The 24304-nt window shown below is 37.1% G+C and overlaps 2 protein-coding genes across 2 annotated transcripts in view; both read right to left on the reverse strand.

Annotated features, from left to right (window-relative positions):
• LOC107587500 (amyloid beta A4 precursor protein-binding family A member 1-like) overlaps positions 1-6609 on the reverse strand; it is an 89615-nt gene extending 83006 nt beyond the window's left edge. The window contains exon 1 of the mRNA XM_016275300.1: positions 6251-6609. The gene's annotated coding sequence lies outside the window, so the exon portion shown is untranslated. The remainder of the gene's footprint in view (positions 1-6250) is intronic.
• A 5617-nt stretch (positions 6610-12226) lies between these two features.
• Positions 12227-21318, reverse strand: ptar1 (protein prenyltransferase alpha subunit repeat containing 1). Its single transcript, XM_016275301.1, has 7 exons — positions 21176-21318; positions 20223-20392; positions 20018-20084; positions 19342-19446; positions 18020-18254; positions 16359-16648; positions 12227-14500 (listed from the first exon to the last, which is right to left on the reverse strand). Exons 1-7 carry the CDS (start codon positions 21259-21261, stop codon positions 14155-14157), a joined length of 1299 nt encoding a protein of 432 aa, XP_016130787.1. The 5' UTR covers positions 21262-21318; the 3' UTR covers positions 12227-14154.
• Between the last annotated feature and the right edge of the window lie 2986 nt (positions 21319-24304).

A 24304-nucleotide genomic window follows, 5' to 3' on the forward strand; every position in this document is an offset into this window, starting at 1 on the left:
ACAGAAGCTGCGATTGTCATGCGTATCTTTCAGTGAAACGTGGTTCTGTGATCAGCAGTAAATCTTAATTCAAAGTCCAGAGCACGCTCTCGCGCTGAAACTCCAAATACGCCTCGCAGAAGAAACCCAGAAAATGCCTATCGCTGCAGCTGAATAAACAGAAGATTCAACTGCTTTCATTGATTCAACGTGACTAATAAACACACGACTACGGCAATATACGGTTTATCTGAGTTCTTATTATTATAATTTTCATGAAAATAAAGTATATTTATAATGCAATGCCTTTATCACTGCTTAAATACAATGAAATATGTTGCATGCCTTATTCTGTGTAAAAGCCACATCATCTCACAGAAAGATTTATTTCAAACACTCGACTGATGTTATGAAGTGAGTTTGGAGTAAAAATATGTTATTAAATGTGGTATTTTCACATGCTTTCAGATGGAGCAGCATTTACTACACAGAGCCGTAGTTCACTGAGAAGCTATGCAAACAGCTGTCATTAACGCAAACGATTTCAGAATCGCGCAATAAAATCGTCTGCAATTTTTTGCGTAACTTGTCAGTGAACTACGGCTATGTGTAGTAAATTCTGCTCCATCTGAAAGCACGTGATGATGATTTCCTGCTGATTACAGAACCGGCATTACTATCAAAATGCGCATGACAATCGCATTCGATTAATCGTGCAGCCCTAGGTGGCGTTATGCAAATCTTCCCACATCGTGACGTAGACATGTGGGGGCGTGTTAGAATGAGCCGTTTTAGGTAGGCGTGGTTGACTCTTAACTTTTATAAAGAATATCTCTTTGGATTTGAGACTTTAGTCTTTGCAACTTTACAGATCTTCTTTATGCACCAAGAGCTTGTAACACTCCAAAGAAAAAGGAAAAATTTAAATTGCATCATATGACCCCTTTAAATCGCGCTCAAATTGATTTGATTTTGACACTGAAGCTCGCAGCAGGCCGCTATGGTAAGGGGCATGACATTTTCCGACCAGGCGCCGAGTGGTGCCAATCACAACTCACACTGGCCCAGCTAACCAATCACAGCACATTTCATATTTCAGAAGGCGGGCCTTCATTTGATACAGGAACTATTCGAGCCGTTCATGCCAGACTGGGGAGAGAGGTGTTGTAATAATGTAAAATATGTGAAAAATAATGTGTTTTTCGAAACAACCTAGCATGAGAGCATGTTCTAGTACACCCCCAAAACAAAGCTAAGACTTTGTAAAAGGGCATAATAGGACCCCTTTAAGACCTTTTAAGACCCGTAGAAACCCTGTTTTACTTATTTTGTTCTAATTGGTTCCCATTGTGACAACTTACCCCATAGAGTTTAACACATGTCCTGTTCGGGATCCCAAGATAAACTGATGTTACATGAACTCTGAATTTCAAAAATGTCCCCAACCACATCCTAAGGAATCTTCTATCCCCAGTAGAAACAAAATAATCCAGCAAAATCAACATCACAAAACCAGCTTTGCTAAAATTAGAGATTGTGATATTAATGATTATTAATCAAGTCATTTAGAAAAGCCTATTATGCACGGTCAGTTAAAGTCTCTGTTGTCAGTTGTCCCTGTATTAATATTCCATCAGCTTTGCTTTCTCACCAGCATCACAGCTCAGAGGATTATGCCTATTAAATTGTATTCATACTAGAAACATGACCTAGTCATTCCTAAAAATTAATTACAACTTCAAAATTTTTTGCCAGGCTTAAAGAACAAGTCGAGATTGTTAAAATCAGCCTATAATTAAGCACAGACTCTTCAGTCTGGCCCTTTCTATTAATTTAGCTGCAGTGCCTTATAGAACATTCATTATAATTCTATGCAAGTAAATTTGAATCTAATTATGGCCAAACCTCTTTTACAGCAGCCTCCATAAGTTAATGACTCCTTGATAAACAACAAAGGGAATAAACAAACCACTGCCAGATGGTGCAAAACAAGTGTAAATAATGTTTTGGCTTGATAAAAGAAAGCTTTTATCTCTTGCAATTAAAGTAATCACAAGATGGAAAACTGAAAACTTCAATCCAAGCCATTAGCATTTGACAGTCTAGAGTAAACAGACTAGTTATTCAGGACTGAATTTTCCTTCATCTTTGAACTTAGTAAAGGGATAGTTCACCTAAAAATTAAAAATCTGTCATCATTTACTAATCCTCATGTCGTTTTGTTCTGTTTTTCCTTCTATATTATAGAGTCCAAAACTTTCAAATTCCAAAAAGGACAAAGGTAATGTGAAATGACTTGACAGGCATATTGCAGGTTTATATTGTAAGTGACACGATCACTTTGTGTAAGGAGGAGATTAAAATTTAAGCTTTCATTTACTCGTAAATTAAATAATTGCCAACATGCGCATACTCAGACCGATTTTGTTTGTTTAGAACTGATATTATTGTGTTTATATGTCCAATTACTGATATTCAGAAACAATTTTTCTTTTATTTTGATTTATTTCTGCTTTTTGATAAACTTCATCTTCAGATCACAACAATAAAACATAGCCTAGTTTTCTATTTTTATAACAACAGCATCAGAAGCAACATTACAAAAAAATTTGACAAATTTTTCAAATAAAGAATATAAACTCAACTCAACTTTGCATAAATGTAATAATTCATTTTAAAATAGTTTAGGAGTTGTTTCTATTGGCTAACTTGTATAAAAATAAACATTATCATTCACATTTAGTAAAAATTATAAAATACCAGAACAATATTGGTAAAAACTGATTATCGGTTGATCTCTAACACAGACTACAACAAATATGGCAAAACAAACCTTAAACGTCAATTAACGTCAAACCTCATTGGTTCTTGCATGCTCAAGATTACATTTTTGGTCAAACGGTTCTTCTAAATGTTAAAGGGGTCATATGATGTTGCTAAAAAGAACATTATTTTGTGTATTTGGTGTAATGACACATTAAAAACACAATATTTTCCACATACTGTACATTATTGTTTCTCCTCTATGCCCCGGCTTTCTGAAACGCATCGATTTTTACAAAGCTCATCGGTCTGAAAAGGAGGTGTGTTCTGATTGGCCAGCTATCCAGTGCGTTGTGATTGACCGAATACCTCAAGCGTGTGAAGGAAATGTTACGCCCCTTACCATATTGTGATGCCGTGTCCCGGCCGGAGCGAAGAGACAAAAACATTAAAACCCATTATAAACGAGGCATTTGTTGCATCCAGTGGGGACGAAGCATATATCGTACTCTTTTGGAAGGCCAAACAAAGTAGCTAGAATCAAAGTTACGCCTTCTTTCTTTGCGTGAACATTTGGGCTGAGCTCTCACATCATCTGCAAAGGGCAACTTCATCTTCCTTTATGACAGTCTGTCCACTGCTCTGTCCTCCACACTCTGCATATTAGAGTATCAGCTAACCTACTTTTACGCTGACATTTAAATCACGTAAAAGCACTTAATTAGTTATAACATTTTTGTACACCTATAATTCACTCAGTCACTTTCAATGCTGCCATGTAAATGAATAGCCGTCATTAAACTCCAGTCAGTAACGATCTGAATATGACTATTGATAATATTACTAGAGTAAAAGGTGTGTGAAAACATTCACTGTGTTGACACAAGGACGTGACCTCCGGTAATGAAGGTGTGCAATCTGTGCATGTTGACATGGTCTGAATGAACAAATATTTACAGCACCTATTAAAGGTCTTTGGAAATGAATGGATAAAATATTCCATCCATGCCTTGAGATCTTCATCACAACCACAGTCATAATTCTGTCCTCGTAGATATTCACACTGCATTTGTTTAAAACAATTCAGGCACTGGAGTGGAGTTCCTCTGTGTTGGCCCTGAGAATACTGATGAAAACATCTTTGACTAAGTCAAAAAACAGACTGTGAAAGATGTTTAATAATTTCTCTGAATGTAGTGACAGAAATTTGCTGACTTGAAAGGCCACACAAGACAAATAATACATTAGGAAAACTGGCCCAAGGCCACATCGGACTCCCAGTATTTGTGAAGTGCAGCTGCTTTACTTTCAAGATTTCATATGAAGCCACCAAACAAAACTCAACACACGCTGCTTAAAAATTAATACAATCCCAAAACCCTGGAGCCGCCTGCATCCCAGGAGAGCCTCAGCTCTTTAAATACACTGTTTAAAACAGGTAAGAGAATTTGCTTTATCTCACTAAACAACCTGACTGCACAAAATGTGCTATTCATTAACTGGATGAATATGTGAATGATTTATTAATATGTATTAAATCAGACTATTATGAAATAGCCTATATATCTGGTGTATAAAAACACATACACATACACTATCGTTCAAATGTTTGGGGTTGGTAAGATTTGTTCATGTTTTTGGCATTAAGCCTCTTATGCTCACCAAGCATTTATTTGATTAAAAATACTGTAAAAACCATAATAACGTGAAATATTATTATTACAAATTAAAATGACTGGTTACAATTCAAATACATTTAAAAATGTAAGTGATGAAAAAGCAGAATTTTCAACAGACTCATTACTCCAGTCTTCAGTGTCGCATGATCCTTCAGAAATCATTTGATGCTCAAGAAATATTTCGGTATCACTTTATTTTAAGGTCCAATTCTCACTATTAACTAGTTGCTTATTAGCATGCATATTACTAGTGTATTGGCTGTTTATTAGTACTTAGTAGGCACATATTAATATACCTTATTCTGCATGACCATGTTTTAGATCCCTTAACCTGACCCAATACCTAAACTGAACAACTGCCTTACTAACTATAAATAAGCAGCAAATTAGCACGCACTAGTCTGGACTTCACGTAATGTATGCGTGCGCTCTGTAGGGAGGTTTTGAATGGTTTTTGCAAAATACTCGATAATGTCAAATCGCACATCGTTAAAACAACAATTACGATATTATCGCAGACGATATATATCGCACACCCCTACGGGGGGGGGACATCTTTTTTTTTTAAATTTTTTTTATATAAATATGTCCTACCCCAATTGTCTTTTTCAATAGGAAATATGTTTATTTTATTTTTAAATGGAATATACAGCTGTATAGCATACAGGAAACTCCCCTATGGAAGCCGACTAGAAAGAGTGTGATGCTCTCCATACAGAGAGAGCAGTAATCAGAGAAAACCCATAATACTGCAGGTCAAAGAGCCCTTCTGGGAGGGACATTTCCCATTTCAGCTTCCCCACTCATTTGCCTAGAAAGACCTACAACTGGGACCGGAGGCTTCGCTCAGCTCACAAACAAGAGCTTATTTAAAAACATGGCCAGCAACAGCCAGAGAAATACTAGAAAAAAACCAGTGAATGCCTCTAGGGAAATTCAGTTTAGTATCACCTTTGATCTCTTCTCTCTGTGTGCGGTGACAAATATCCATGTGTGCTTGGATGGGTCTATAGCAAATAACCTCTAAAATGTCTGTCTTCTAAAAACAGTCACCATGAGCTGTAGTTATCACACAACTTACTGCACGATATATAAAAACTGAGGCACACAGGCAGTCTTAAATATATCAGAAGCATAAAAAATATCAAAAGTACTGTGGCAGTAACACAGTACAATCCTGCATACGATGGTATTTAAGTGTTTACTGAAATATTTGGCATGCCATGTGACTTGTCCATTAAATAAATAAAGTAATTACAGTAACAGTGATATTTATGAAATTCCAAGGTGCTTCCAAGATGACCATATTATTTACAAAAACCCACATAATAGCACAAGACCATGTCCAGAAAAACAGTGCTCAGCAAATTTCACTATCCAGAACACAATCACACTTAAGTTCATAGTAAAATCATCACTTAAGACACTAATGCACAGATGTCAAATCTCCCCTCTGATGTTATTGCTGTTATTTTGTTATTTGCTCAGTCATGGCTTGATACGAGTCTTCTGAGAACACTCCCATATCCAGAGCTCTTCAAACCGAAGCATTTAGCATTTACACATACATTTGTCACTGAGCAACACTTAATGACTTTCTGCCCAATTCGCTATTATATATTTGCAAAGGGCGGGTCGTTACTGTTACCTACTCCCTGGATCACTGCCGTCCTTAAAAGCAGCGTACTGCGACATATTCCACGACATTTTTTCCTTAAAGGTATTAAAAGTAAACTACATAAAACAACGCATAAAACACAAGCATTTCAAAAATGTAGTTGGAAATACTCCTTGCCAATCAAAACATCAATGCAATGCGTAAACCCTACCTGCATAGACAGCAGCAGCAGCATCACTCGGAGAGAGTAAAGGTGTGATATTGCGGATGGATGTAGCTTATAACGAAAGAATATGTGCGGCGGGGTCTAACGAAGGCTTTTCTTTATCAACCAACTGCAAGACCTGTCCTTGTCATTTCGCCTTGTTCTCAGTCAGTTTCCACGCGAGTGTTTTGCTCTCCCACCTGCACACAGCATCCGACGTCGCGCAGTGAGTCTGCATCTAGGGCATGTATTTGGCAGGAAAGCAGGTTGGTAATGCCAACAGCGCAAGCGTATTCCGAGGGCGCCATTCAACAGCAGAGCACTATTTTGCAAAAACGCCGAACCGCTGTGGACCACAGAGATAGAAGGGCGTGCGTTTACAATCACGGCGATACACAGAGAGAGAGAGAGAGAGAGAGAGAGAGAGAGAGAGAGACTACAGTGAGTCATCAATTGTGGCACTTCAACATCCGTAACGGAGATTATAATCCCTTTATAATCGGATTGAAGGCTCAACCGGACTAAATTGTCTTCATGTAAACACCTCAATCGATCCGATTCAACTCGATCCGAACTAAATTTCGAGTACTAGTGTAAACCTGAAATAATCCGATCAACAGAAGAAATAAACATACATTAACCCAAATAATAATAGGCCTATAATAATAACAATAACAATGATTTAAAAAAAAAGAACTTGCCCACATGCAGTGCCATGATCATACCGTATGTTTTGTCTCATTCTTAAATATTTACTAAATATTTGCTCCGTCTGCTATATATGCCATATTGAATTTAAAGCTAATAAAACCTAGGCTTACAGTCTTTACAATCAAACATGGAACACACTGTATAAGGTCCAAAGACTAGCCTACCTAATTTTCAACAACTCACAACTTTCAAAACTATTTGATGGAGTTTTTGTCTACTGAAAGTCTACTGACAGACATTTTGTCAGCTGAACAATCATTGCTAAACAACAGTAGGCCTACAATCCATAGGCCTACTTCTCTCCCTCACAGCTTTGTTTTCATTCCTGTCAAAATTGAAATATGGTGTTACTTTGAGTGTTTTGCCATATTTATTCCATTATTTTAAAACATGTGATGCATTCCATAATGAACAAACACAATACACTGAAGGAGAGTTATCTCCTTCATGAGGGGGGGATTCCGTTTTTTTCCGTTTTAATTTTTCTGGACTCCTTTTTATTGGTAAAATTACATTTTATTAATCAAAAAGCATGTCTAATTAATTAAAATCATGAAACTTAAACAGTTTAACATCAATTTATTAAGTTTAACAAAAATGACATGTTTAGGGCCTAACATTTTTTTATTTTTTCCAACCTTATGTTTTATTGTTACCAAATTCTGTTTCAGCATGTCTAATTATTTGAAAGCATAAAAACATTTTCATTCATTTATTTATTTGTTTCATTTATTCTTACAATAGCCTTATAATGTTTTCCCCTCAGAAATTCTGTGTTGTGTATTTACATTTTTACGGCATAAAACATTCATTTAATTTATCTTTTAATTAATGAGAATTAAACAAATTTTATTTTGGGGAAAATAAAGGGGATTTTATATTTCAATTAAAACACTGAAGAACTATTGTATGATTATTCCTTTAGGGCTGCAACTAACGATTATTTTAATAATCGATTAATCTGTCGATTATTTTTTCGATTAATCGATGAATCGGATAAAAAAATATTCCTTAAAAATAAGGTTTTAATAATTTTAGTAGTAGCCTATTACATACATTCTACTGAACAACAGTAATATATTTCAGCCGCAATTTTTTCAAGTTAAACCGAACTTTTATTTTGACGGGTTGCCGTGAATACCTTTACATTTCAGTGTGTATATGATATGAGGATAATTTTACTCAAATGAAACGGTAAAATGCTCATGAAGTGACTCTCAGAGCAGTTCTGGAGATGTTGTTCATGTATTTATGTCCTCATTAGTGAGACGGCAGAACCTGAAATCACCGGAAGCATTAGGCGCGCTTCAATACAAGTAGTACACAAAACCGCGTCTGCGCCATTCATTGACACAGAGACACGCAGAATTCAGCGTTTCTGCATTTAAATTATATTAAGCCTTAAAGTTCTGCATAAATAAGGGCGTGGCCATTTGAGTGACAGGTGGATTGCCCACCGTCGCGCAAGGTGGGCGTGGCTTCAGCAACCTGCTCCCGCCTCTTTGCCCATTTTTGATTATCCGGGAGTGACGCGCTGCCAAGATGGCGACGGCCGCCTCCGCCCACTTTTGAGCTTCAAAAACGCTCTTCAGAAACCTACGGATGACTTCATGGACACTATTCATGTTTTTTTTTACAGTATATGTATAAGACTGATTATGTTTGGCTGTGATCAGTTCATGCGATAAATCCCACCTCTTGAGTTCTTGCGCGTTCCACGCTCATGAATCAGTCTGAATGAACAATATAATGGGGTTAATGGGAAGTCTAATTTAAAAAAGTAAGTAACCAACTCACACATTTAGATATAACCCCTTTGTTAAGACTTAAAATGGCATGAAACCACGAGCTGTGGGAGTTTTTAGTGAGTAATCAGCTTGGTAAAAATTTAAGTACAATTTTAAGTGTCTGTGACCAATATTTACTGAGCTTTTCAAATTCAAAAATAGTTAAAAGTTAACTATTAAAAAAAGAATAGCTGAACATAAGTTCACAAATAAAATACATAGTTTAAATGATTACTGCCTTGAGTTATTATTTTGGAATAAATGTAAAATTCTTAAAAAGAGCATGATGACAAAGGCTACTTGTCTTTAATAAATAGAATATTGATTACATTATTAATGTAAAAATATAAAATAGAATTGTTTTTTTCTTTTTCTGATAAGTAATGTTTATCTAACCAAGAAAATGTGAATGGGACATGAATTTACATTTGATTAAAAAAAAAAAATTTAAAAAGAAAGAAAAAAAAGGACTATGCCTCCTCATTTCAGAACAGCACCACACACCACTGCGCTGTAGGGTAACATTCCCAGAACGTTCTGGGAACCAAAAATGGTTAGCAGGAATGTTGTTCATTTAGTTGTTAATCAGAGTCATTCTCAATAAGGAGAGAAAGCGTTGTCACAAAATCAAACAAACAGGATTGTGGGATATCGTAGGCAGTGACACATCTATGCTTTCTTCAAAAATCGATCGGGCGTGCATTTCCCATAAGCCATAGCTAGCTATGGATCCAAGTTCCGCTGAACTCTATTGGTAACAACAGAACTTGCGACCATATTGCCTTTGGGAAGCACAGCCCAGATGAAGGTATCTAATTAGAAAGATTGGATTTGGATGTGTCTTGTTGCCTTCAGAGGCAGTAGATGTTTTGAAACGAATGGATTGAGTGAAGAATTTAGTCATTCACTAATACCACACTCACTTGTTGCCACCTACTGGTGTAACCTTAACCTGCAGGAAAATACTAATCTTTTTGGAGAAGCGGATAGTCAGTTATTCCAGTCATCAGAATTAACACCACTCTCAATCAACGCACAAACATAGTTGGAAACTGAATTAGTTGAAGGCATTTTTCTGTCTGCTAATGATGATAATATTGTTTGCATCGCAAATTGCATTGATTTCACTGGATAACCAAGTTACTAAACCTAAGGCCCTCATATTTCTTTTGTGTTGTATCTGGTAACCGGGAGTAGTAGGCTAATGCAGTGCAACAATTGTCCTTTCTAGTGTAAACAAACACTGTTCAGCCCATCCGCAGGGAAAGCAAACATCACAACAGTAACGTTAAGTCACTACGAACGAACCGCATCATTGAATGAATCTCATTGAAATACAATGATTTTTTCATTACACTATTCCTGTGTTACTTAACAAAACCGCTTCTGTGACAGACGATGATTACATTACATAGCGCGTAAAACTATCTCTTCTGTCATATCTCTCACCTGTTCGTATGCTGCAGTTTCCAGAGAGCTAACGGTCCGCCCGATGTGTGTCTGGATCCACCATCTTCATCGCCTGCCTGTCTTTCACTCAGTCTGTGGGCAAGCCCGACTCCTCCCATCAGAGACCTGCTAATCAAACACCACGGAAGGCTGCCTAATTTCTCAATCAACGAGCTGCAGCTCTCGGCAAAACTGTGCTGTACGTGTACATGAAATGCGTTGAGTTACTAGTTAGAAATAACTTATAAGAACCGAATCGGTATAAGCCTTTTCGATGCCATGAAATGAAACTGGTTGCAAAATGACTGTCGAGCCCTCCGACTAAAGAAAGCTACAGAATAAATAGAGGAAGCAAACAATATTTCGCCTACTACAGATACTTTTCCCTCAACTTCTTATTGCCGTCAGTTAAATTATAGCCTACCACCGTTCAAAAGTTTGGGGTCAAAAAGTGTTTTTTCCTCTATCTAAGTCTTTTGTCAAGCAAGAATGCTTAAACTTAATCTAAGTAACTATAAAGACTTTTACATAGGAACATACATTTGTGTTCGTTTGATCTTTGTTCAAATAATTCTGAAAAATGGGGCACTGTTTCCACAAAAAATACTGAGCAGCTCAACTGTTTTCAGCATTGATAACTGAAAAATTTCCTAAGCATCAAATCAGCATTAGAATGATTCCAGAAGGATCATGTGACACTGGAGACTGGAGTAATAACTGCTTAAATCCAGCTTTGCTTTGATAGGTATAAACCACATTTTAAAACAAATAGGAAACTTTTTCGTCTTCGTCCCAAAACATAAAAAAAAAATTGTGAACATTATGTGCTCTCTTTAGACCCATGACTGATGTTGTTCTTGTAAATTGTTTCCATAATCCTGTGTAATCGAATAAACACATATGACATGATTTAAAAAAAAAAATTACTTAATAAAATGGTCATGAACGCAAAATAATAGGAAATAAAAATGTGAGATGGACCTTTTACCAACCCTGAATTTGTGAACATTATGTGCTCTCTTTAGACCCATGACTGATGTTGTTCTTGTAAATTGTTTCCATAATCCTGTGTAATCGAATAAACACATATGACATGATTTTAAAAAAAAATTACTTAATAAAATGGTCATGAACGCAAAATAATAGGAAATAAAAATGTGAGATGGACCTTTTCAGAGTAACTTTATTTAATGTGGTAGGGAACTGACAAAACAACTACGGTCAATACAGTTTTTAATACAAATAAATATAAAATACATAACGGATGAGATGCTATAAATGTTGGTTATTGTGGCTGTAAAAACCTACAGTACCTTATCAGCTTATCAGACAATACAAAGAAAATACAAAATCTTAGGCTACATTTGTTCTTTCTAAAGCTAAATGAACTCTGTCCTGCTTCTGCATAGATGTACTAGTAATTTAAAATCTGTGTGTATGCTTTAGTGTAACTGCTGTTAAATTTTTGGTATTCACACAGCAAATGACATTACAACAATGGAAAATGACATGACATAACTGGAAATACTATGTGCTTGCTCAGTGTAATTCACATTAAGGTAATGTAGGACTATTTGTGAACTGCTTAGGAAATGAATAATGTGAATAGGAAGCCCTGAACAGATATAAAGACAAAAATATTGTAATTTGTACGTTTTCAACAATATAACTGAAAATGACATGTCATTAAGGGTTTAAGTTAGGCAATACATTTACCACCTATAGCATTAATACAACGAGCTAATTGTTTAGGGAGCCAAAAAAGCAATGCAATGTTTTCGGTCTCAGCATGTATGGGTCATGAAATCAAAAAATTATAATAAATTGCAATCAAATACAATGACAATGTGACCTTGATCCCAATACAACAGTACACACATAATGTACATGCAAAAAGATAACTATTCAGATCAGATTGACCAAATCAGAGTGACAAAATATAAATGCATTTGTTGCAGATCCATTCCAGTTTTAGACTATCCTTCCATACAGGACTCTATTAGCAGTTGTTTATTTAACAGCAGGTGTAAGGGGGGAGATGCTGAAGCTAAAACCTTATAATATTATCATCTAAAACAAGCACCTATGCACACACCTGTACTTATAAAGAGTGAAAAATGATCAAACGCTGTCAGTGCAGTTGCTAAACATTGCGTTATACAGAGGAATGGTGTGGAGGAAAAGCTGTGAAAAGAATTCAAAATTCTGTGACAGACATCCGGTAATTTTGCTGCTGCAGCTCAAATAAAATTTTTTAAAAAGTCAGGGTCCAAGACATGCAGACTGACAACCACACTGACATGGCCCTTTATAAAGTCTGAGAGTCAGTCTAGAAGTTACATAACTCAACTACTTTCATAAATCTAGTTCTTGTGCAACTGTGCAAAAAAAAAAAAAAGAACAGTAGTAGACTTATGAAGTGAAACTTAAGATCGAACTGTGCAAGTCTTATAGATTTGCTGAAAGACATGATTCATATAAGCATTCCTAGAATGTTAAAATGACTTCACCTAACTAGAATAGTTTTTGCATATGTAGAATGGGCATTGTCCTTGATTTAAGAGCGAGATCTAATCAAATCTAATCCGATTTTCACAACCTACTCTAAGCTATGAATTAATTAAGTTGTCAATGCACGACTGAGCCTGTGAAACTTCAAAGTTTATTACAAGTTGAATAATTACTGAGTAACAGTGAGTCAACCATAACCGTCGAATAGATTATTAGCTTTAATAAATCACATAAGTGAAGCTAACAACAATTCACTTTTCATATTTGCATAAATATACTTTAAGTTCAAAATAGTGTTAAACAAAAAGCAGCATTTGTAAACCCAGGCCCCTCACGGGTCCACACTCCCCCGGCGCAGAGAATAAGCACCATTCTGCACCAGATGGGCTTGAACGTGGCAGCATGTTATTTCTGCAGCCACGCTTGGGCCAAGCTGAGAAAAGCCTATTCCTGCTTTTGCAATTCCCTTTCATCATGAAAACCCATGCATCTGTGAGTCCACCTGGATGAACTATAACCCAAAACTAGTGCTTAAATGCTGAGGCTAGTCCATGTGACAACGTGGCCTTTGTTATTCTAATGAGTGATGATGATGATGATGATGATGTGCTTTAGGAACATTTATTCTCAAACGCCCAAGAATCATCTGCATGAACTGAAGAAATGCTGACCCTGCAATAGATATGTCATATAATACAAATACTCACCTGAATGAGGAGAGCACCTAGAAATGGCCAATTTCATGTGCAGTTATCGGTTTATTTATTTAAGATTATTAAAACTCATGAAAATGTCTGTCTTTAGCCCTAATATTTCATATCAAATGCCTCCAGGAAACTTTAAATTCAATGATTGTGCTCACGTTACTGATTGTAGCAAAACTTCTAGGTATTCATTGAAAAAATGTTCATGCTTTAGTACAAAAGTCCAAAGAGGAGCAGTAGATGGAATTCAGAGCCAGTCTGCCCTCAATTAAACAAAGAGGGAAACTGGGTCAGAATCACTTTGGGCTCTAAGTGTTCCCTTCAAGTGTGCACCACAGTGTGCGTTTAAGATTCCCGACAGGAATCATAAAACTGCAGACAGCATGAGGAGAGCATACTATTATTGATTTGTGGTGGAAGACTTAAAACAACATAAAAACCAACCAAACTATATGAAAAAAAAAAAATACAAACTTGTAGCTTCTGATAGAGAAAAGGATTGTACACTGATAACAGACCTGAGATATCCAGTACCTGAACTAAAGCAGCTGAAACGGACCAGGCTTAGACTGCCGAGACGGGTCATGGGTTTTCATCATGAGCGGGAATTTGCTCCGGCAGAGCATCTCTGACAAACCGGCCAAGAAGTCCAGCCGTTTTCAGAGAAGCGGGTGTGGGCGGTTGGAGCCAGAAATAAGTTGACCTATCACAGCTCTCCCACATCATGGTGGGTGGAGTGTTTCTCACACTACTGACCTATAACTGAGTCCAGCCACTTCCTGTAGGCAATGGCAAAGCAGCTTTGCTCGGGGCTCCGGCAGCCTGTGAGTATTCTAGAGACAAACGTGTGCTCGGAGGGAAGTCCGGGGTGGGGAAGCCGGGGTCCACGCTTTAGTCGCTTGGTGTCCTGCGTGTAGCTTCCATGTTTGCTCCCATCCAGAACACAGTCAACGTCCATGGCCTGGGAAGCACTGGCTTCATCACAGGGCTCCTCGCTGAGGAGGACGTCAATGTGGGTGAGAGGTGGAGATTGTGACCCTGCCTCCTGGAGGTGCTCCCTCCGCCACTGGTGCCACAGGTAGAAGACATGTCGCCTGTTGGAGAAGCCTGGATATGAATTTGTTCAATGTTGAAATACAATTGACTATAAAATAAAATGCACTAGTGTTGTCAAAAGTACCGACTTCGGTACCAACCAGTGCTGAAATTAAAAAAATATGACGATACCAGAATTTCCCACGAAGATTTTGAGCGCTGCTGAACGGATTCTTAACATACACACGGGAGCGTTTGACAGCAGCGTCTATAAGACGATTCGTCTATGAGCAGATATATCAGGGATTCACTGACGGATCCACTGATAGATGTGACTTTCAAACACCCCACGTAGATCTGTGTAAGCACTCGGTGAAGAGAGTGAGGCGATGATCATCGTAACCAATCACAGACATATCTGTTCAGCGTGTGATCACAATGGCCAGTCAGAGGTGTTTAAGAATCCGCTCAAAATGCTTGTGAGAAATGCTGGTATCATCATTTTTTAAATTTCAGTACCAAAGTCGGTACTTTTGACAACACTAAAATGCACTTTACATTATTATTTAAGTCTGGATTCAGGTCTGATATGATTAGTCACAGAGAAAATACAAAAATGCTCAACATCAGAATTAAAATTAGCCTAATAGACTTACTAACTATTAAAAGATACGCCCTCATCTTCGAAAACCACAAAAAACACTATCCAGAATAAAAGAAAATACATCACAAACTATATTACATACAGAATTACTAATTAATTACTAATATCTCATTGATTATGCACTTGGCTGTCTCATAGATGGTGTCATCATTTACTCACCCTCATGTAGTTCCAAAATTGCTTGACTTTCTTCCACGGAACAGGATTTACCATACTAAAATGTGCTACTTGCCCTTTACAATGCATTTACAATGAACCAACATTTTAAAAAGCTTTCAAATGCACCATAAATGTATCCTAAAAGTAGTTTATATGATAAAACCACAGAATTTTAGTTGAATTGCGATTTGACAAAATGGCAAGTTCGACTACTCTAGTATCCACTACTTTTCCTTGCGGAGAACTTGACCTTCAGTGTAGTATAATATATATATATATATATATATATATATATATATATATATATATATATATATATATACACACCCAAAACAATAAAACATAAAATATGCCATAAAGCTCATCAAAAATGTCATTACAAATGTCTTCTTTTGTGTACCACCTAAGTCAGTCATATTTGTTGAGTACATGACAATTTAATTTTGGTGTTACTTTTGTATGAAAAACAGTTTTAGTGCCATGCTGGGTCATCACCTGCCATCCACTTACCAGTCCTAAAGCAAAACCACTTAAAACAAACAAACAAACACTGATTTCAATAAACATAAAAAGGCTTATGTATGAAACATCTGTGACTAAAGCAAGCTAGAGCTTAGTAATGCATTTTGTTTTATTATATTTATCATTAAGAGGCACAAACAACTTGTCATATCTTCAAACTAACAGCAGACTTGTAAATGAAATAGATCTGTTGCCATGACACACTTTAGGGGGAAAACACAAGCTAAAGATACATAAACACCATTCACCGAGCAGCTGCTCCTTGCCTCAGCCACGAGGGATGAGGCTGGGAAGGGGAAAAACTGAAAGAGCTAGAAAAAGATCCAGCAAACTGCTTGCCTCTCCCTCAGTGAGCTACAACTCTGCAGCATAAGACCATCCATCATTTTATAACACTAAGCCATAAACACATCAGGCCAGACCAGCTGAAGGCCAAGGACAGACTTCTGGCAAACAAAGTCACTGTATTCACATTGAGACCTGTGGAAGCACAGTCTGATGTTGACTGATTGCACGACTATCATCGGCACAGCAAGACCTGGAGATCTGTAACTGGCTTCGAACACTCTCACCTGTGGCACCACAGCGTCTCGTGGCCCGGATATGACTCGATGAGATCAGTGCAGAGCTCCATCTCCTCGTGGAAGAGCTGAGGGATGACGTCATTATGGTGATTGTCATCAGACGCGCCCGCTGTGCTCTCTCCATTAGGCTGCTGGGTGGGGTGGAGTTCCATCTCTCCAACCTGGCTCAGCTCCCTGGCCAGGGCCTTGAGCAGGTGTTGACGGTAGTGGAAGCCGCTGTGATCTGACACGTGCATGGACACCCACAGTCGGGTGGAGGACAGCTCATCATGCAGAACCTGGAGTAGAAAGTCACAGAGTATTATATTCATTTAACACCATCATGATTCAGGCTGTTGCAGCTGAATTTTTTGTTCATTTTAGTTCAGTTGCAAAGTTGGAAGGGCAACGAATGTCAGCATATCAATCAATTTATTCAAATGCATTCAATTATGCATTATGCAAATATATGCATATTATTATGCCTTGTTCAAATATGCAAACAAAACATAGTTACACCAATATTAAAATTCTGTTTGACAATGTTATAACAAATAACTCATAAATGGATGAAATTAAATATACAACTTTGTCTAAATAAATGAAAAAAAAGAAGTAATTTCTACAGCGCTGCAAAAATGAGATGCACCAATATTAAAATTATTTTTGACATGTTTTAACCAATAACTGATGAATGGCTGATATTAAATGTATACAATTTTGTTTAAATAATTGAAAAATAAAAAACTAAAATCAATAATTTTAAATATCAACTGATGCATTAAAACATTATAATGTACATTAATAATATATATTAATTTTGAGATTTGCTGAAGTTTATATTTAACAGTGTTATTAAAATATTAATGCTTAAGATTAACTTTAAGTGAGCATGAGATGTTTTAAAGGTAAAAATAAAGGAACTGAGCATGCATAATTAAATATCCATGAGTATTTTAAAATAAAACATGACTTCATTTAGGTTGTAAACTCAGTAAACATTGTACTACAGTGATCTAGGATGGAAATTCAGACCAAGGAAAACAGTACCAAACAAGACATGCAGAGTTGTAAGATGACAGCCGCATAACCCAATTACTCCTGAAATAGCCTATGAAAAGCTCAGACTGGTTCAAGTCTGTTTAGTCCTGGATCATTAAATCTACAGGCTCATCCTTTTTATATGAGGGCTTTTAGCTTGGATTGAGCCCTGTAACATTTGCCTAATTTTGCATCCAATTAAGAAAGTATAAGCACATCAAAGGTCTGGCACTCAGTGACCCCCTAAGAGGCAATAAGCTTTCCCGACTAACAGCACTCAGCTCTCTCTAAAAAATAAAAAATAAATAAATGCTAAAAAGTCAGAAAACTGTGGCATCTGTAATCAAGTCTCTTCCTAAGGTAATTCAAGTGGAGAAGAAAGGTATTAAGATCATCAAAGGCTCAGGTAGATTTATCTACCTCATAAATAACCATCTCATGTTGCTTTCCTTGTAACAACACTGATGATATGCCAGTGTGATCCATCATTCCTTAAAGTAATCTAAGACAAATCTAATCTTTGAAATGCACGCAAACAAAGCACCATCTAACAGACACCCGTTTTTCAGTCATTATGATATATCACACAGATATAGTGCAGAAAGCTGCAGTGGACTGAGATGGCCTACCTTCAGATTGTCTTTAGCCATGTTTTGCAATACCCAGATGCGATGGGACCATGCATTGTAGTTGCTGGGGTAACGGCCGGCTGCGTCTGCACAGACCCTCATCTCCTCCTGCAAGGCTCTTTGCAGCCGCTCGCACGGTCTCCTCCCCACAGCGTCTCCTCTGGGTTCAGCCTGATCCTTCAGTTCTTGTCCAGAAGGAGAGCACTCCTTCTGCAGCCACTGTAACACCCAGCGCCTGCGTTCACAACAAACCAATTAAGCAGACTGATCATCAACATATGCCAAGATGCACAAGGAATTTAACACTTACGGTTTTATTTGTGAGAGGGTAAAATCTGCAAATCATGAAATGCCAAGACAATAACAAATAATACAATTAATTATTTTTCATAACAGCTCTGAATCGCCCGATTATCTCAGCGCCCTGCGGCTGCTCAGCATCCTGGGAGATCTAATGGCTCAGTATTATCTGCAGACAATAACATCATCCAAACTGACATAGTGAATTGTAAAAACTTGAATTATTTGCAAAATATCTGACAGCTGCAATGTGTCCTGCACACTCCCTGCAGGTATAAAGCTCTCGGTCTTGTCAGGTGCACAAGCTTTGGATATTTATTCCTGTTCTGTGTAAAGTGGTTTGCCCTTGTCCTTGCAGTAGTGACGAAATCCTACTTCAGTATGTGCCATTGTTGACATGTTGCAAGAGGTCTGCAATTGGAGACAGTTTCATTTCATGGTCTCTGCTTTCACTGTTTCAGCCAGTTTGAGAGCAAGGTCTCTTCCATACTAATCCAGCTACATGAAAGCAGAGCACATACATTTTCCAGTACCGCGCATCAAACTATTCCATTATTTATTTCTTAATGCCTAATTTAGTATTAGTTTTTTATATCACTATTTGAAAATTCAGACTCATCTAATATAATGGTGAACTAAAAGTACTCTGGAAAATAGGACACTTGAAGGGTGCAGGACACAGCACTTCTATAATATGCCATCATTAATATTTTAAAAGATCTCATTTAATTGTATAGCAGAATATCTTCAGAGTCACACAATGAACATTTAGTGCACTAAAGCAGATGCCTTTACATTTATGCTACAAAATCATAGTTACCCAACAACACAAATGGCCAAAAATACTATTTGATTGAAGCAACTGAAAAAACATACAAATATTTAAAATAAAATTCAATTATATGCTCTACATTTTAATGCAAATTATATTATAAATTAAAATTAAGTTTTGCTTTTCTTTTTCCCCCCACGACTCTTGTGATATGACACTGCAGGCCAAATGAAAGATTTGGAAATCTTACCTGTGTATCCATGTCTCTGGGCTTTTAGGATGCTTAGATAGTGCAAGTTTGCCCAGGTAAAGGTCCTTCTCTGGGTTTAACACGCCACATTGCAGGAGCTCTTTCCTATAAAACAATATGCACCCAGATGAATTCACAAGGATACAACCATTAAAAAAACCAGTACAGCACCACCTCCTGGACAATGTTTCTTCTGTGCAACATTATCACAAAGACATTCAGCCAAGATTTTTGTGCAAAATCCTAGTAAAAAAAAAATAAAAGAATACAGTAAAGAATTTTTACAAAATCCTAATAAAAAAAATTCAGTAAATAACATTAAAAATATTTTTTTAAACAGGCATGTCATAAATATCTCTAGAGTGTTTCTTGGGATGGAACTATGCAACTAAATCAGTAAGCTCTGTGTTCACTATGCAAATTTTGAAAATCAAGACACATTTAGAGTTAAATGTAGCAGCTCCTTTGCCAAATTAGACAACTTTTTAAAAATAGCAACAGCACATTCAGAACAATAATACGGCCGAAATCTAGACAGACATCAAAGAGAAGAAAAAGAGAATTTCTAAAAACACCACAGATGTGCATATAATCATTCAGAAAGTATGTGAAAGGGTTAGTTCAGTAAAATGTTTTTTTTTTTTGTTCGGGTAATACAAGCATGTTGAAAATGTACCTGACATTCCACGCAGTGGTAAAGTCTGGGTTTAGGAGAAGCAATGTGCAGGTTATATCTACCAGTGCTTGAAGAGAAGAAGAGAGAGAAGTCCGTTTTTTCAGCAACGCTGGCCTTTTGTATGAACAGCCATTTTTTAATAAAGACTAAGGTCACAGCAATGTGAGCCGGCCGAACAAGCTAACCCAATAAACCTTCGTCCTACCTTCCCGATCGAGCCACTGCTTTCTCTGCCTGTACAGCAGGAGTTTATTATGCACATAGGGCAGCAGAAACTTGACACACCAGCTCTCCACTCCCAGCTTATTCTCCACCAAGACGATGGGGCTTCTGTTGTACCGGGCTTCGGGGCACGAAATGAGGCCAATTTCATCACTGTGAACACATTGTAAAAGATAAAAACGAAGAACAAGTCACATGGCTATTTTAAGAAACCCTGCTAAATACTAAGGAGCTGAAGGCAAACAGCAATGCATAAAGCACCAAACATCTCAGCTGACACTGACTCATTACATACAAGAATGCCATAGGAGAAGAGTGAGATGAAACCATTGGGACAGGGCACTGACCCTATAAATATGGGACAAACAGACCCAACACACAGGCAACTTTAAAAAACATACGAGATGCTTCATATGTGGACTGAAGAGATGTGTTTGGATACACAACACAAGAGCAGCGATGTTGCAACCACTGATCGTCTCACCCGAATTACCAGTAAAAACAAACGGACACGGACAATTACTGAGAATTATGACTATAAATATAATGTATTAAAGCTTGCTACGCCCGCCAGTTACTGCCCAGCGACTAACAAATCCAAACATTCACAGTAACGTTACTAGCTACAACATGACAAGCAGGCACACTTCGCGTTTCACTCAAGAGAAACTTTCGGCGTTTCCACGGTGCTTGTTAAATGGGCACCCCAGACACATTTGAACACGACCTGGTCTAAAAGCGAGGCTTGGTGAGCTCTCTCTGCTGCTGGCCGCTGGTTAGTAGCCGGTTAGCCAGCCGCTGTCTGTCTGCGCAAGTTACACAGGCTGCTGCACTAACGTTATGTTCTCCCTGCGGCTGAGCGCGAGGGTCCAGGCCGCTTTAAGCATTAAACTAGACGACCGCGTGATAAACAACAATGCGAGTTCACATACGTACATGTTCGGGTTTCTTTTAAAGGCGTTATTAATATCTTTCACAACTCTCTGGACCAAGACATCCACCTCTTCTTCCGACTCAGCCATTTTCAGAGCTCGAGTGACGTCAACGCGGGTGACTCAACCTCATCCGGGACACATTTGAGAGAAGTTGTTTTAGTAACCGTAAAGCGTACATTGTTGCTATGCAAAATAAGGAGATTATCTTGCTTTATCATAATACATAATTTAAAAAAAATTATCTACACGCTGCTGTGGCCACCGTTACTCGCCGTACTCGTACGCAAATCTTGTTACAACAAGGACGCCACTGAATGTTGGCGCAGAGACATTTGGAATCAATGAGAAGACAGAGGCATCTAACGTTATAACTCACTACAAAAATATTAAATAAATAGGTAAACAATCAGAACCTCCATTTAAACGGGAGGTGGGATATTTCTCTTTTCCATCCAATCATATTTACAATTTCATTTTAGGGACGGGGCATGTCCCAGATAAGCTCTTTGAGGAGTGTCCAGCTAACATGGAACGTTCTCAGAACTGTGGCTAACGCTCTGGCAAAGCTATGAACAAGTGTGTTCATAGCTTTACAAATACAAATTTGTAAAGCTATACAAATACTGTATATACATTGTTCATGGAAGGATTTTACTCGAAACCTTTAGTTTGAATGTAACTACTTGTTTCAGAATGTTTAACAAACATTCAAAAGTAATTTCCCATAATGTTTGCAAAATGTCCAAATGGAATGTTCCTGTAGCCTAACCTTTGCATAACCAAGAAAAAAAACGCTTTTAAAACATTTTAAAAAAAACGGGACGTTTTGAACGTTCAGAGAACACTCAGAAACAATGTTTTCTTAACTTAATGGGAACGTTATAAAATGGAATGTTCCTGTAGCCTAACCTTTGCATAACCAAGAAAAAAAACGCTTTTAAAACATTAAAAAAAAAACCGGGACGTTTTGAACGTTCAGAGAACACTCAGAAACAATGTTTTCTTAACTTAATGGGAACGTTATAAAAACTTTTTTATAGCATTCAGTAGGCTATATTTTGTTAGATGGGTGTCCTGCTCATAAACGCTGAAAATAAAGTGTAGGCTATTTACACACACTGCATGTTATGAAACTTCTTTAATAATAATAATGATAATAATAATAATTAGTTTTGCCTGTGCTACATTTTTTCTAATAGGCCTACTTTGCAAATATGTTAAATTTAATTGATTATGCCTTCTTATCAAGACAAAGTCATGACATAACATGGCATTGCAGGTTATACTCTCTTTTATTTGTAGCAATATAGAAAACATTTATGATTTCTTTCTTCAATAATGTTAACTAATCATTACATTGTATGATGCTTAAAAGATTATCCATTAGTTTACATACAAACTGTTAAGACTAGTTAACACACTTCCCCAACACATTTAAATATTCTTATGTTAACAGTTAAATGGAGTTGGATTATTTTACCTGTCCTGTAAATAGATTTTTTTAAACACTCCTGTCATTGTGGGGTGCATATGCTTGTTTTTTCTGTTGGGACCAGGTTGACGTTACAGTGGTTACCAGTAGAGGGAGGCATGTGGGTTTTGGTCTGGGTCTGGTGTGTTGAGATGGTAATCTGGAACAGAATTGAATTACTCTTGACTGCATATTTCATCATGACAGTTTGTGTTCAGCAGATGAACACATACCCGTACTTGATATGACATGAAATAAAGACTACAAAAAGTTCAAGCTACTTGCGCTACACCATCAATTCACATTTTCTAAACAGGAAAATAACCTCTAATGCTAAGCTAATTAGTTTATATTATGTAGATGTATTTACTGAGTTTTGTATTTTGTGTTGGCTTATCATTCTCTCTAAATGAAACTGTGGAAAAGTGAAGTTTTCCTGATGTTGGAGAAACAGGATGAAGTGTTTATCATCATAGCAGTCACAAATCTTTAAATACTCACAGAAGGTTTTTTTATAAACATGTTCCACTCATTACACAATAGGTAACAAGAGTTCACTGTGATCCAGAAGATGCAGCTTGCCTGTCACTGTTCTTTTTGCCTTGCTTTTGGGTCATTATATTTGCAGGAGTTGTTGCATGATAAACTGAAAAGTAATCTAAAACTTTATGACTTCAGTATAATAAATGGTATTAATTAAGACTAATATTTCATTTGGGATTTTGAAAGATCTAGCATCTCAAGTTCATCTGGAAAGATTTGCTTTTATCCTAACCTTAATAGACTTTACTGATTTGGATCATCTTTTTTGGAATTGTGTTGGATTATTTTCCCCAGTATATTTGTACCAATAGTAGTAAAGTGCATTATTTCTCTTACATCATTGCACGAGTTGGCACAATGTGAAACAATATAAATAGAAGAATATAATGCATTTCTCAGGTCATGCACGAAGGTCACCTATTAATTTTTTTGCACTCTGTGACCAGATCTTTCCCTGGTTTATTGTCTTCACAGATGATGCATCTGAAAGTCACTGATTACAAGAGCGTTGATTTTATGTGTCTTTATTTATCTCAAGGCTGTGTTTCCTCTGAACTACTACCTTATGGGTATCTCGCTCTTTCATTCCCTTAATAGGATAGTGCCCTAAATGTGGAGCTTACCTTTGAGCCCCAAGGGACAGTATACACTCCAAAACAGTTGGGACAGTTTCTCCCAAAGCTTCTTCTCATTTTTAACGGGAAATAGAGATATGGAGAACTGGAGAGAGAATTTCCTGTGTTCATTTGTAGGCCATGCACAGAAATACAAGTAACCTTGAATTTGCGGAGCTGTCAGCATAATGTGACAGAAAAAAAAAACGTAAAAAATTTAGGGGAATTGATGTTCAGTAGTGACCTAAAACCTCACATAACATGCAAACATCATTTTTGAGAGCTTTTACCATTTTCTTTACGATGTTCAATTTAACACCCATTTAATAAATTAATGCTTCAGCATGATCTCAAAACCCACCATGCCTCATGCTGCTGGTCATAGTCTTTACATTCTCTTTACATGATTTTCATTCGAGGTGGAGCTTGTTCTCTTGCCGGACATATGCAAGGATTTTACTTCACATTTCCTGTGGTTTAAGGCTTCTAAAAAAAAAAAAAA

The sequence above is a fragment of the Sinocyclocheilus grahami genome, unplaced genomic scaffold (assembly GCF_001515645.1).
Source record: "Sinocyclocheilus grahami isolate Dianchi unplaced genomic scaffold, SAMN03320097.WGS_v1.1 scaffold93.1, whole genome shotgun sequence".
Lineage (NCBI taxonomy): Eukaryota > Metazoa > Chordata > Actinopteri > Cypriniformes > Cyprinidae > Sinocyclocheilus > Sinocyclocheilus grahami.